The 14,844-nt window shown below is 38.0% G+C and overlaps 1 protein-coding gene across 1 annotated transcript; it reads right to left on the minus strand.

Moving 5' to 3' along the window:
• Positions 1–1,096: 1,096 nt before the first annotated feature.
• KRT32 (keratin 32) lies at positions 1,097–14,519 on the minus strand. Its single transcript, XM_012548291.3, has 7 exons — positions 14,007–14,519; positions 12,286–12,368; positions 11,972–12,128; positions 8,065–8,226; positions 7,843–7,968; positions 4,911–5,131; positions 1,097–2,360 (listed from the first exon to the last, which is right to left on the minus strand). Exons 1-7 carry the CDS (start codon positions 14,508–14,510, stop codon positions 2,240–2,242), a joined length of 1,374 nt encoding a protein of 457 aa, XP_012403745.2. The 5' UTR covers positions 14,511–14,519; the 3' UTR covers positions 1,097–2,239.
• Between the last annotated feature and the right edge of the window lie 325 nt (positions 14,520–14,844).

The raw sequence follows: 14,844 nt of genomic DNA on the forward strand, positions 1-14,844 counted from the left end.
AAATGAACTGGAGAAGGAAATGGCAAACAATTTAAATGTCTTTGCCACGAAAACTCCATTTGAGTCAGACATGAATGAAAAAGACTTAGTGGCAACAATCTCTGACTCCAAAGCTAGGTAGGGCTCTTTCCATTGTACCAAATTCTCCTAAATTCAGACCTTCTGCTCCTTCTGTTGTATAACCACAGCTATTCTCACCCCCTATTCCAAGTTGTCAATTTCATTTTACCATGAAATTAATAAATCTATGTAGACTGGCTAAGCAAAGCATGCTCTTGTTACCATCTTTTAGGTAGATGGCCTCGTCTGCCAAACATTGCGTGTAAATTTGCTCTTGGAACACCTCAAGCACGAAAAGATATTATTCATAATACTTGGAAAGGTCATAGAGCAGAATCTGAATAGAAACATGAACCCTGCTTATTGTGTGGGGTATTTTAATAGCTGTTTCAAAGTAGCATTAGTAATCTCTACCTTTTCCAAAGGTTCCGTTAATTCTCTTCTTCCTTTCACTACCCCACCTATCAATTAGTGCAAAGCTGTATTGATTCATCTTTCACCAAGTCCCTTAAATCTTGTCACCACCCTAGTCCACACCCTCATCACCTCACATCGGAATTACTACTGATACCTCCTAACTAATCTCCTCCCTCTTCAACATATCTCACTTGGGAAAGTATTGTTTTTATATTCTCTTTCTCCAGCTCAAAACCTTTAAAAGCCTCCCAGTTACCCATAAGATAAAATCCAAGATCTACAACCTAACACTCAAGATCCTCAATTGCCTGGATCCAATCAATCTTTTTTTTAATAATATTTTATTTTTCCAAATACATGCAAAGATAGTTTTCAACATTCATCTTAGTAATTGTTTGTTTTTCAAATTTTTCTCCCTCTCTCCCCTCCTTCACCCTCCCCAAGAAAGCAAGCAATCCAATATAGGCTAAACATGTGCAATTCTTCTAAACGTATTTTCATATTCATCATGCTGAGCAAGAAAAATCAGTTCAAAGGGGGAAAAATACTAAAAAGAAAAAAACAATAACATTAAAAAAAAAATGAAAATACTGTGCTTTGATCCACATTCAGTCTCCATAGTTCTCTCTCTGGATCCAAGTGGCACTTTCCATCACTAGTCTATTAGAATTGCCTTGAATCACCACACCCAATCTATCTTTCAAAGCTTATCTTTGATTACTCCCCTACAGAAGATCTCCACTCTACCCATACTAATTTTCTTATCCAGAATACCTTGCTCTTTCCTCCTCACATATCTTTTCTCATGCCCATTGCCCCACCTGAAATAGCTCTTATTCTGAAGTCAAAATCCTACTTTCCATCTCTTCAACCTCTTCAAATCTTATCTACACCAAAGCTTTCTCTGAATATTCCAAGCAGCTTCTTCTGCAGCCCTCTTATCCCATCTACATCTGGATCAAATTTAGAACTGGAAGAGTCCTTGGATCTAGTCCAACATCCTCATTTTATGTAGAGAGAAACTGAGACCCCATGCTCTAGTAAACACTGAAACAGAGACAAGAAGTCTATTATACAGCTGACTTGAGATAGAATATTCCTTTCTACCATGCCATGTTATTTATTTAGGACTTGACAGTTATGACTTTATGTTGTAATATTTGTTGTTTTGTTTGGGGTTGTTGGTGTTTGGTTTTCAGTTTGTTTGAAGTCTTTTTACATGTGTATTTATATTATAACTTACTGTAAGCCAAAATCATAAATCATTTTTGTTTTGTCTCCCCCACTCCATCCCATATCTTCCCAGCACCTGATATAGGGGCACATTGTAAATTCTCACCAAATACATGTGAATTGCTGAAATCAGGAGTTATGCTAACCCATTCCTAGGGATCCAAAGGCACAAATCTGCCCAAGGAATACAGCTGTACAAATGACTTAGACAGAAATTTGGTTTTGTTGAGTCCCTGAAGATAGCTTCCTTTATTAACCAATTAGCAGCTGGAACTAACTTCTCTCTGGAAGTTCTGAAACAGCAAAGAAAATGGAAACCACCCTGATGGAAACATGTTTCAACCAAGGAAAAGACAAAATGTACAGTTTGGAGGGTAAAGACTTGGTATATGATAACATCGCGTTGAGGAAGCTTCAGTCATCTGCCAGGCATTGTGCATGCTACCTTATTGATCTTGATTGGCCAGAGGTCTCAAGAGACACCAAAAATTTTATCTAACTTGAATTCTCATTTATTTCAGTGAAGACTTCAGTACCGGCTCATCGGGGTGCAAGGCGTGCATGGCACGCAGACAGTGCGGGGTACACAGATGGTGCGGGGTACACATGGAGTACAGGAAGAGGGAGTGGTACATGGATTACAGGGAAGTCTGCAGAAGAAAACATCATTTGGGGTGGATTTAGTACAACATGAATGGATAGTACGTAATACATTTCAAAAGAGTTATTTCAATTCAGGAAGCTTTTATTAAGTACTTATACATGCCAGTGTCTCTATTTTTCAATTTCAAAATGAATTTTCAAATTTTCAAAATGAAAAACAGGGGTCCCCTAGGGGGTACAGTCAATAGATCACTGGCCCTGAAGTCAGGCGGACCTGAGTTCAAATCTGAACTCAGACACTTAACACTTATTAGCTGTGTGACCCTAACTGCCTTGCAAACCTCCCTGAAGAAGAAGAAGAAGAAGAAGAAGAAGAAGAAGAAGAAGAAGAAGAAGAAGAAGAAGAAGAAGAAGAAGAAGAAGAAGAAGAAGAAGAAGAAGAAGAAGAAGAAGAAGAAGAAGAAGAAGAAGAAGAAGAAGAAGAAGAAGAAGAAGAAGAAGAAGAAGAAGAAGAAGAAGAAGAAGAAGAAGAAGAAGAAGAAGAAGAAGAAGAAGAAGAAGAAGAAGAAGAAGAAGAAGAAGAAGAAGAAGAAGAAGAAGGAAGAAGAAGAAGAAGAAGAAGAAGAAGAAGAAGAAGAAGAAGAAGAAGAAGAAGAAGAAGAAGAAGAAGAAGAAGAAGGAGGAGAAGAAGAAGGAGAAGAAGAAGAAGGAGAAGAAGAAGAAGGAAAAAGAAGAAGAAAAAGAAGAAAAAAAAAGAAGAAGAAGAAGAAGAAGAAGGAAAAAGAAGAAGAAGAAGAAGGAAGAAGAAGAAGAAGGAAAAAGAAGAAGAAAAAGAAGAAAAAAGAAGAAGAAGAAAAAAGAAGGAGGAGGAGGAGGAGGAGCTTCAGTTTTTAGGGAGCGTATATTCCACTAAATGGAGAAATTGGATGATGACAGTTTGAGATGTGGAATTTCATTGTTGTAGGGAATTCTCAATAAGGAAGCTCCCATTTTAGTTTTAGACAGTTGTCTGAGATAATGAGAAGTTAAGTGACTTGCCCAGGATCACACAGTCAATACATGTTAGAGACAACTCTTGAATCTGATTGAGTTCAATTTTTTTCTCTGTGCTTAATTGTACAACTGAAACTCAACAGGATATCCAGAGCAAACTAAAAACATTCCAAGAAGCCTTCCTAGCTATGTTCTCAGCTAGCCAGCAATTATTTGATGATCCATATCTCCTTTTAATTACTGGTTTTCTCCTGGATATGTCTGTAGCTGTTTCCTTATTAAAACAGCCTATGTTCCCTTAATCAGGAAGAGAATCTGTTTTTTCTGGCTCTGTATAATGTATGTAGTAAAATGTTGCTTCTAATATAATTCCCTGTGCCTCCTAATTGTTCATCACTCTGCAACAGTCATGTGGAATTTCCCTGACAATTACTGGTCCTGCTGACCCAAACCCTTTCTTTCTATCTACTGTTTTTGTTGTCATTATTTTCAGTCATGCCTGACACATCATGATCCCATTTGGGGTTTTCTTGGCAAAGATACTTTGTTTCTCTAGTTCATTTGACATAAAAGGAAACTGAAACAAACAGGATTATGTGATTTGCCCAGGTTCACTCACCTAGTTAGTGTCTGAAGCCAAATTTGAACTCGGGAAGAGTCTTCTTGATTCCAGACCCCATGTTCTATCCACTGGGCCACATATCCGTCCTATCTATTATTTACTCTACCATGCTATTTCTTATGAACTAAGTAAAACATTTAAATACAATAGTTTGTGTACAGTGTAGATGGAAAGAGTGAAATATGGGAAACAATAAACAGAACCATTATATGAGATATCTGGGGATTAATTTACACCTAGACAAAAGTTTATGCTGAACCACAAATAAGCCGAGTTTCAGGTAGAACAACAAAAAAACTAGAGAAAACAGTTGTATTTTCACTGTGAGTTCTCAATAATGATACTTCATACTTTCTCATCTTGCACTTTTCAATTCTATAAGATAATTTTGTATGATTCATTTATGTTCATTATGACTCACAATCTCTTTAGGAAAGAGTTAGGGCAGATATTGTTCCTATTATACAAATGAAAAAATTGAGGCACAGAAAACTTAAAGAAAGATGCCTATGATCAAACAACCAGTGAATGGTAAAGCCAGCCTTAAAAAAGAAGTCGTTTGCCTGTTCTTTTCAGGGACTACATTGACTCAACAGCATTATATCAGCTCATGGCAAGGAAGTTAGATCTCTAGGATGTCCATGTGAAAAACATGGCCTTTGTTCTCTCCCAGAGCATACAAGCAATAGAGGTGGTATTGGGAAGTACATTAGATTTGGATTCAGAATCTTGATTCTGCTATTTACATACCACCTGGACAAGTCACTTAATTTCTTTTAGATATCAGTTTCCTCGATTATAAAATGCTAAGGTTAAAAGAGATGTCTTCTAAGGTTCTTTTCAAGTCTAGACCTGTGCTCCTATGACTCAATGAACTATCTTCTCAGAAGTTTAAGCTATTGGTTCACTAGATGTTCAAACTCTGATTGCTTCCCAGGTTTCCTCCATCCCTGAGCCCACGAAGGACAATTGTTCCACTTACTTGCAGTCTTCACTCTCCAAAAGGCTTTGATATGTGGCAATCTCACACTCCAGGCGAGCCTTGACATCCAAGAGAATTTTATACTCCTGGTTCTGCCTCTCCAGATCACAGCGAATGTCAGCCAACTGGGACTCCACATTAGTGATCATACACTGCATCTGAGCCAATTGGGAACTGTACCGGGCTTCTGTTTCATTTAGAGTATTTTCCAGAGAATCTCTCTGTAAAAGAAGAGATATAACTGTGAGGGATAGGGCTATTTCCATATTATAAATCAAACCAAGAAGTCTAGATATTTTGTCATGGAAAATGATACTCCAAGGACCCAATAAATACCAAAATAGTAACACTTGGGTGGCAAGAAAAGTGGAGGAAGTAGGAGCCCATTAATTGTAGTGGTTGAATGAATCTGTTGTATGAATGGAATGGAACAAGAACAGAACTATGAAGAATTCCGACATTTGAGAAGACTTATATGAACTAGTATAAAGTGAAAGAAATGCATAGTGCTCAAAATAATGCAAATGAAAACAATGTTGAATCAGTGTATATACCTGTCTTTGACTCCAGAAGACTAATGGTGAAACATCAATAGAAGTTGTTAGTCTACATATGGTTTGGGACCTATAGTCAGAAAGACTCAACTTCCTGAGTTCAAATCTGACTTCATATTCTTACTAGCTATGTGACCCTAGTCAAGTCCATTAACCTGTTTATCTCAACTTCCATAAACTGGAAAAGGAAGTGACAAAACACTTCAGTATTTTTGCCAAGAAAATCCCCAAATGGGGTCATAAAGAATAAGATACCACTGAAATGACTGAAAAACAACAAAATATTGGATGAGAGGGAAGAATTAGCGACAAAGGATAGAATCTGCAGAGGGTGAATTCACCTTCACATAAGCAAGGGTATGTTAAAATAACCTTGGACAGGCTACCAAGAGGCTACTATTAAATTTTCAGCATTTTTAAAACCAGAAAGCTACAAATCAGGGCTTGATTTATTTTTTTAAATTAATTATCTGGACTCGAAAGTGGTAGAGAAAATGTTAATAAGAAACAGATTAAACTTAAAAGCACAGGTGTGATACTTTTTTCTGGAAAGTCAGTTGTTATACATTCAACAACATATCTCTGCACATAGGAAACAGATTCTTCTCCATTAGAATTGTTAAAAAAAAAAAAAATGGAATAAGTTACATGGGAATTGGGCAGCTAGATGGAGCAACAAATAGAGTACTGGATCTGGAATGAGGAAGATCTGGGCCCAGCTGTGCAATCCTTGGCAAATTATTTAATCCCTACTTGTCTCAGTTCTTCACCTATAAAATGGGGACACACTGGAGAGAGAAATAGCAAACCATTCCACTGTCCTCACCACGAAAACCCATGGACTTTGTCTTTGGAGTCAAAGACTCAGAGAAGATTTAAGGACTTAATAACAACAACCTTGTGAATAGTAGAATCCCCCTCACTGGAGATCTTCTAGCATGGTACAGATGCCTGACCTCTTGTCAGGGATAGTGTAAATAAGGTTTCTTGATCAGATACTATTGCAGTGTAGTTTAATGTAATGAATAGAGTGCTGAATCTGAAGTCATGGGACCTTAAGAATATAGATTTAGAGATGAAAGGGATCTCATGAACCATTTGATCATATTCTCTCATTTTACAGATGAGGAAACTGAGGTACAATGTTAAAATCATATACTCAAGGTCCCATAAGTAGGATGTAACAGATGAAATTTTAACCCAACTGCTCTGATTCCAGAGTCAGTTTTCAACATGACTTGGATTCAAAACCTGCCTCTGACATTAGCTGTAGGATTATAGACAAGTCACTATCTGAGGGTCTTAGAAAGATCTGTTCTTAGTGATGAAAATCACCAAGCAATAGTCCAATTCCCCAGTCTGAGAAAGAAGAAGAGATAAAAATCAATACCCACATCTCTAAGAATAAATTTTTCTGAGCTCTACTTTCCTCATCTGTAAAATGGGAATATTAAAATGTGTATCATCTACTTCCCAGAGTCACTGTGACATGCAAGTAAGTTAAAGTGAGTAAAATACACAGCTTTGTTTAACTGTCATTTGGGAACATATGGCATCTGAGGACTTTTCCAATTTTGATAGTATGTGTTAGCTCTTGAGAAAAGATCTCAGTCAATTAGAATTTATTAAGTGCCTATTATGTGTTCAAAGAAGCTAGGTGGTACAGCAAGTAGAGGGCCAAGCCTGAAGTAAGGAAGATATAAATTTAAATCCAGCCTCAGATCCTTAATACCTATGTGAGACTGGGTAAGTCACTAAACCCCTTTTTGCTTCAGTTTGTCATCTGTAAAATAAACTGGAAAGTGAAATGGCAAAACACTCCATTATCTTTGCCAAGATAACCCCAAAATAAGCAACCAAGAGTCGTATATGACTGAAAATAACTGAACGATAGCATATATCCAGATGATAAAGTTTAAGTTAGATTAGAGGTTCTTGACTTGAGGTCCATGAACTTTTTTTTTTTTTAATATTTTGATGATTGTATTTCAACCTAATTGGTTTCCTTTATTATCTATATATTTGTATGTACTTAAAATGATATTCTAAGGAAGGGTCCTTAAACTTAATCAATCTGTCAGACTATATACGCACACATGCACACACACATACATATACATACACACACAAAATTAAGACTCCCTGGGCTAGATTAGAATCTCAGCTGTCTAAAGGTCTGAGTAAGGGTTGAGGATTGATTTCTATCTTCTCTTTTTTTTCCAACATGGGGAACTAAACCACTGTTTAGTGACTGATATCATCTGAAATAACAGAGAACTTAATTGACTAGGTAATGGGATGTGCATACACTTGTCTGTTGCCTGGTGAAATGTTGTTTTCTGCATTTCTCAAAAGGTGAGAACCCCAAATGTACTCACCATGCTATGCTGGGCCTGCAGTTCAATCTCCAGAGCATTAATGGCACGCCTCAGATCAATGATGTCTGATTGGTAGCTCTGGAGCTGCTCCGAGCTTGTGGTCACTTGCTGGTTAAGTTCCTCCATCTGAAACCCAGGGAGACACAGGTCACTTGAAAATACCATTTTCTTTTTTCAAGAACATTGTGATCAGCCCAAGATTGGCTCCTGGGAGAAACCTACCTGAGCATTGAACCATTCCTCCACATCTCTGCGATTGTTCTCTACCACAGTCTCATACTGGCATCTCATCTCTTCCAGCATCCTGTTCAGGTCAACTGGAGGAGCTGCATCCACTGCAATGTTGAGCCGGTCCCCAAGTTGACAGCGAAGTGCATTGACTTCCTGCAAAAGCACAAGAGTTCCAAAGCCAAGTATGCAGTTCCACAAAATACTCAATCTCCTCCCTCAAAGATATACAAGGAAGCTTAAGTAAAAGTGTGCTATATTCAAACAATGAAGTAGAATTTAAGCTCTGTGCAGACTCTGTGAGTTTTTTTACTTTTGTATTCCCCACACCTATGATTTCATTTTGTAGAGAATTCCCATTATGGAAATTCTCTCCACTTGTGCAGTTAATAATTTTGCTAACATATTCATGAATTTTATATGTTTCTATGGGTTCAGGCCTTACCTCCACACCAAGTTTCAAATCACCAAATGTTTTTGTACATCTTGAACTAGATATCTCAAAAGCATCTAAAATTCAACATGTCCAGAATATAATTCATTATTTTTCCCTTCCCTCCCCTAGACTCTTCTCTTTTCCACTTTTCATATTGCTACCAAAGGTACTGCCATCTTCCCAGTCACCTAGGGTTACAACTATTGTGTCATCCTCAAATCTTCATTCTCACTTACTTTGCCTATCAAACTTATTGCCAAATATTGTCACACCTATTTTCACAACATTTCTTGTACACATCTCTTTCTCTCCATTCTCATAACTGCTACCCTAGTTCAGACCCCTACCTCACCCCTGAACTAAATAGTAAGAGCTTTCCAATTGGTCTCCCAGCCTCATCTTTCCCCATTCCAATCCATCTTCCACTGAGCTGTCAAGAAGATTATTCTAAAGTCTAGATCTGACTTTATCACACCTTTCCTCTTCCCTATGAGCTCTAGTGGCTCCCTATTGCCTCCAGGATCAAATATGAACCTTTCTATTTGTCATTTGGAGCTTTTCATAATCTTGTTCCCTCCAATCTTTCCAATCTTCATATATTTTACTCTTATTAGACCATGAATGTTTAGAGATCAGGGACTGTTTTTACCTTTTCTTGTATTCCCAACACTTAGCACAGAGCAAGACACATAATAAGTTCTTAATAAATATTTTTGATTGTCTATTCTTTATATTCTTCTAGTATTTCCTAGGACATGAAGAAATTGGATAGCCAGTAGTCATGTAGCCAGTGTAACTTGAACCTGGGTCTTTCACACAACAAGGCTAACCTTCTATTTCTCTGTTCCATAGTACCAAGTCTGAACTCAATCCATAGCATCAAACATGGTACTGTGCACAAAGTAAGTGCTCAATAAATGTTCCTTGAAATGCAAGTATATGATAGAATATGTCTCAGATATTTTGTGTATTTTAGAATTATTTTGAATGGAACTTTCCATTTAAGTAAGTCCCATGAAGGACTTCGCATGGAGAAAAGTACATCAACAAAAACTGATGCAGTCCCTGAATGAGATAAACAACCATGCTATACACTGCATCAATGGAGAGTTTCTATAATGGAAATTCCCTACAGAGATGAAGCAACAGGCACTGGTGATACAAAACCAAAAGGAAACAGTTTCTGTCTTCAAATATCCTACATTCTAATTCTTTGTTATAGTTCTTATTGTTTCCTCCTTGGTTTCATTGTTGCTATAATAGAAATACTTTTGATTTTAATGAGGTCTTTTTGTATCCTGATATTTTACTGCTTTAATTGTCTCGATTATCTCTTTGTTCATAAACTATCATATCATCAGAAAAAAAGATGGTCTTATCTCCTCTTTGCATAACATCTCTAGAGCTTAATTTAAAACAGCTTTATGGTTTTTTTATTTGAGCCTTTGGGATAAAGCCCTGTGCACTTTTTTTTTTCTTTGCTGAAACAATTAAAGTTTACTTGCCCCAGGGTCACACAACTAGGAAGTGTTGAATGTCTGAGGTCATATTTGAACTCAGGTCCTCCTGACTTCAGGGTGGTGCTCTATCCACTGGCTACCTAGTTGCCCCTGTGAGCTATTTTTAATCTGCCTTCCTAATCTGCTCACCCAGGATTTCTTCTGGGAAATAAAGTCACTGTACAGGGTTGTCCTGATGAAAAGCACAGGGCACTGGGTTGGTTCAGTGGATTGAGCGCCAATCCTGGAATCAGGGAGACATCTTCCTGAGTTCAAGTCTGGCCTCAGACACTTGTTACCCTGGGTCAAGTCACTTAACTCTGACTCAGTTTCCACATCTATAAAATGAACTGGAGAAGGAAATGGCAAAACACTCCAGCATCTTTGCCAAGAATGTCCCAAATGACATCAGACATGGCTACACTTAGTTTGTTAAGACTAAGGTTCAAGAAAACCATTTACATTTAGAGACCAAATGACTATATCTCAAGATGATTTCTGCACTAGGTGGGAGGTCTACTTCAAGCCTGAGATTTCATTATTGTATGGGCCAAACACAAGCCTATAACCAGACCTGGCTCCAAAAGAGAGAAAGTTGCTTCCAATAGAGTCTTCAGAGGAAATCCAAGTATTTAATAGTGGTCTTTATGGTAATTTTCTCTGCTCTCCCTTGTTAGACTAGAATGAGTCATCTTAATATTATGCTTCCTGAAAAGGCTCAATAAACTCTTGATGACTGACCGTTATTTCTCAGGCAAACCTTTAGTAAATACGGGACAGAACTCATAGCAATTTGTTAAATTTTTATCTTGGTTCCTTCTGCTCTAGGTAAGGAATAGGAATTCATTTAACTTCATGAAAGAAATAGAGAACTTTATGGCATTTGGGCTGTCTTAGCACTTCCAGCTGGTAGAGCCTTCAGATTATTTTCTATCTATCCTATATGTATCTGAAATATACATAATAATCTATTTGTTCTCACTTCCATTAGAAGCTATGTTCCATGAGAGCAGGGACTGCTTTTGCCTTTCTTTGTAGCCATCCTCTCTTCTCCCAGGGCTTTCTTAGCACACTGCCCAGCACATAGGAAGCATATTTTCTGGGTGGTCCAATACAAGATAGATATAAGAAGGTGTATACTCAGAATTGTATGAGATAAACTAAACAGCTCAAAGCTAGCTCTGGCAATAGGATCATGATCATAGAAACCAAAGGTAGTGTGATACAGAAGGAATAAGAGAAGTAGAGGACTGAGTTCAAAACTCAGTTCTGAGGTGGCTAGGTAGTATGGTGCAGGATTTCTTAAACTTTTTCCACTTGTAATCCCTTTTCACCTGAGAAATTTTTATGTGACTCAGGTATGTAATTATATAAAATAGGTATACAAATCAAACATCTACTGATAATAAATTACAATTTTGTGATTCTCCCCACATTCAGTTATAAGACCCCATATGGAGTCATAACCCACAGGTTAGGAAACTGAAATATAGTAGATGGAATTCTGGTCCTAGAATCAAGAAGTCCTAAGTTCAAATCCAGCTTCAGACACTTTCTATGTGACCCCAGATCTATCAGTTAACTTCTATTTGCTTCATTTTTCTCCTCTAGAAAATGGGGACAATAATAGCACTCACCTTCAAGGGATTTTCTGAGGAGTAAATGAGATAATAATTGTAAAGTGATGAGCAAAGTGCAGAGCACATAGTTAAGTGCTATATAAATAATAGTTAATCATAATTATCACTTGCTACTTGTGTAATCATGGGGAAATCATCTACTCTCTCTTAGTGTCTGTTTTCTTATCCATAAAATGATAGGGTTAGACTAGATGGTCACTATAATCCCTTCTGGCTCTAGGTCCAAGATCACCCAGTCCAATTCCCTTATTTTTAAGAATCAGAGAGGTGGAAGAACTGCCCAAGAGCACCCTTCATGTTTTGCCTGGGATGTTAAAAGAGCTTACATCTTCATGATTCTTCTTGAGGCAGAGCAACTCCTCCTTCAGGGACTCTACCTGGGCCTCCAGGTCAGCCTTGCACAGAGTCATTTCATCCAGGATCCTCCGCAGACCATTGATGTCAGCCTCAACCAGTTGGCGCAGGGAAACCTCTGTCTCATACCTATACACACAGAACAGACTTAAAGGCTGAACAGATGAAGCAGGATTTTTCCAGAAGGAATGAAATACCCAGAATTTTTCCAGTCCCTGTAGAAGAGCAACCTGAGATGGTGGAAGAAGGTAGCCATCATTTGGGTTCTTAACCCATTCCAACTCACTTGGTTCTGAAATCATCTGCAGCCAGCTTGGCATTGTCAATCTGCACAACCATCCTGGCATTTTCTGCCTTGGTGCACAGAACCTGGGAAGGAAGGGCACAAATAACAAATTGACTTTTTAAAAAAGAAAAAAATAAAACCTCTAGTGTAATCAATATCAGAAAAAAGCTAGGACTCAGCAAAACTTTATCCCTTCTGACAGAAAACTTCCCAAAGGGAGAAAGATTCAGAAAAACTACCTTGAAGAATTTTGGGATAATCATGAGTCTCAGTCACTGGAGAAGAGATTTATATTTTTTTTTCAGCAAAATTGATCAGTATATTATATACATGGAATATTTTCAGTTATTAACATTAGTATTTTAAAATATCAAAATATTGAATGTATATTGAAATATTGAATATCACTATATTATTGAAATATGTTAAATATTTTAAAATTGAAGATATCCAACAAATTCAACATGTTCAATATATTAAATTTTTTCAATTATCAATATATTAAATTTTTTCAATTATGGAAATTAGAAATATATTAAATATAGAAAGTACTGAAATATTAAATATTCAGTCAGATTTTAATTTTATAACTTCATGAGAAGAAACCATGTGATTATAGAAGGTCAAGCTTAGAATCAGAAAGTCCTAAGCCTGAGCTCTAACTCTTGGTAGATGCTGGCTGTTCCAACCTCATATTGATCTGGGCAGCTCACTAAGACTACAAGTTACAGAGGAAGCTATTTGGTTCAATCCCTTCATTTTACTTATAAAGAAGTTGGGTCCAGAGAAGAGGAAGAAAAAGAGGAGGAACAAGGGAAGGAGGAGGAAGGGGAGAAGAGGAGGAGGAAGAGGAAGAAGAAAAAGATAAAAATGAGGAGGAGAAAGATGAGAAGAAGGAGAAGAAGGAAAAGGAAAAAGGGGAAGAGGGTGGGGAGAGAAGAGGAAGACAATGATGTTGATAAGGAGAAGGAGGAAGAGGAGAAAATGAAGAAATGATGAGGAGGAGGAGGAGGAAGAGAAGGAGAAGGAGGAGGAGGATGATAGTTGTTTGGTCATGTTCAGTTCTTTGGGACCATATTGTGCATATGCTCCATGTACTCCAACATTGTTTTCTTAGTAAAAATTCCGGAGTGGTTTGCCATTTCCTTCTCCAGTGGATAAAAGCAAACATGGTTAAGTGACTTGCCCAGGGTCACGCAGCTAGCACATGACTGAGGACAGATTTGAATTAAGAACTTCCTGATTCCAGTCCCAATGCTCTATCCACTGAGCCATCTAGCTCCCGATAATAATGAAAATAATAGCTAATATCTTACAGTGCCTACTATCTACTAAGTACTGTCCTAAGCACTTTACAAATATCTCATTTGATCCTCACAATAACCCTGAAAGGTAGGTGCTATATTATCCCCAATTTACAGATGAAAAAAATGAGGCAAGTTAAATGATTTGCCTAAAGTCATATTGCTAGTAAATATCAGAAGCCAGATTTGGTAATAGATCTCCATGACTCCAAGCATAGAATTCTAATTCACTGTACCAGCCATCTGTTTTCAAACTAACATGGTCTACCCTATATCATCCAGTCAGAACAGTGATTTAAAACTATGTGCTTTAAATACAAATGAAATGGCTTTTCCACTGTACCACACTGCCTCTATGGGGATATGCATATGCCTTCCTGCACTTAATGATTTGATTTACCAAGAATTAACTATTACCTTCTGCTGGAGTTCCTCAATAGTCCTGAAATAAGCCTGATAATCAGGACACATGGTAGGCATTTGAGATTGGCAGGCTTCTTGAATCTTACTCTCCAGGTTAGCATTCTCTTGTTCCAGCTGGCGCACTTTCTCCAGATAGTTGGCCAGGCGGTCATTGAGGAACTGCATGGTCTCCTTCTCATTGCCATTGAAGACACCATCACAGTACCAGTTGCTGCCCCCCACAGAACAAGGGATGCCATAGCTTCCTGGTAAAGAGCAGGATGGACGACAGCTGCTTGGTCGACAGGAAGATGACAAGTAGGTCTTGGAGAGGCAGCTGGTTGTCCGGTAGGTGGTAGGCAGGCAGACACTGGGCACATAGCCCATGGGCTGGCAGACGTAGGACATGCAAGCCTCAGGTCGGCAGCTCATGCCAGTGGAACAGACTGAGGCAGCTCTGGTACAGCTTTTGCCAGTCCCCGGAGAACCAGTGGTAGTGACACAGCAGTTAGATGTCATGGTATGAGGTGCTCATGCCACTGGGGTCTACTGGACTTAATCTTCTAAAAGTCTTTTATACTATGAATGATGGAGGGGAGTGGGCGTCAATCAAGAAAGTTCCTAGGTGATATTGTTTGTGTTTACACTCAGTATCCAAGGAAGCTACTAATTAATTTGTTATTTAATTTCCAATAAGGAGGTTCCATTGCTCATAAAATATCCCAGCCTTGTCATTTAAGCAAAGAGGACTCAGAGCTCCTATTATTGATAGTCAGAGTAAGAGCTTCAGGACACATCTTCAAAGGCCAAAATGACCCTCATTACTGGGTGTGGTATCACCCACCTATCTAGC

The sequence above is a fragment of the Sarcophilus harrisii genome, chromosome 4 (genome assembly GCF_902635505.1).
Source record: "Sarcophilus harrisii chromosome 4, mSarHar1.11, whole genome shotgun sequence".
NCBI classification, from domain to species: domain Eukaryota; kingdom Metazoa; phylum Chordata; class Mammalia; order Dasyuromorphia; family Dasyuridae; genus Sarcophilus; species Sarcophilus harrisii.

What these genes read in the sequence shown, in the direction of transcription:
- KRT32 (XM_012548291.3), bottom strand. Translation starts at nt 14,510, where the DNA reads ATGACATCTAACTGCTGTGTCACTACCACTGGTTCTCCGGGGACTGGC. An exon ending in TCAAGAAGAATCATGAAGAT is followed by an intron (nt 8,227 to 11,971) that starts GTAAGCTCTTTT and finishes GTGCTTTTGCAG; the next exon opens with GAAGTCAATGCACTTCGCTG. An exon ending in TTGGAGAGTGAAGACTGCAA is followed by an intron (nt 2,361 to 4,910) that starts GTAAGTGGAACA and finishes TTTCTTCTGCAG; the next exon opens with ACTTCCCTGTAATCCATGTA.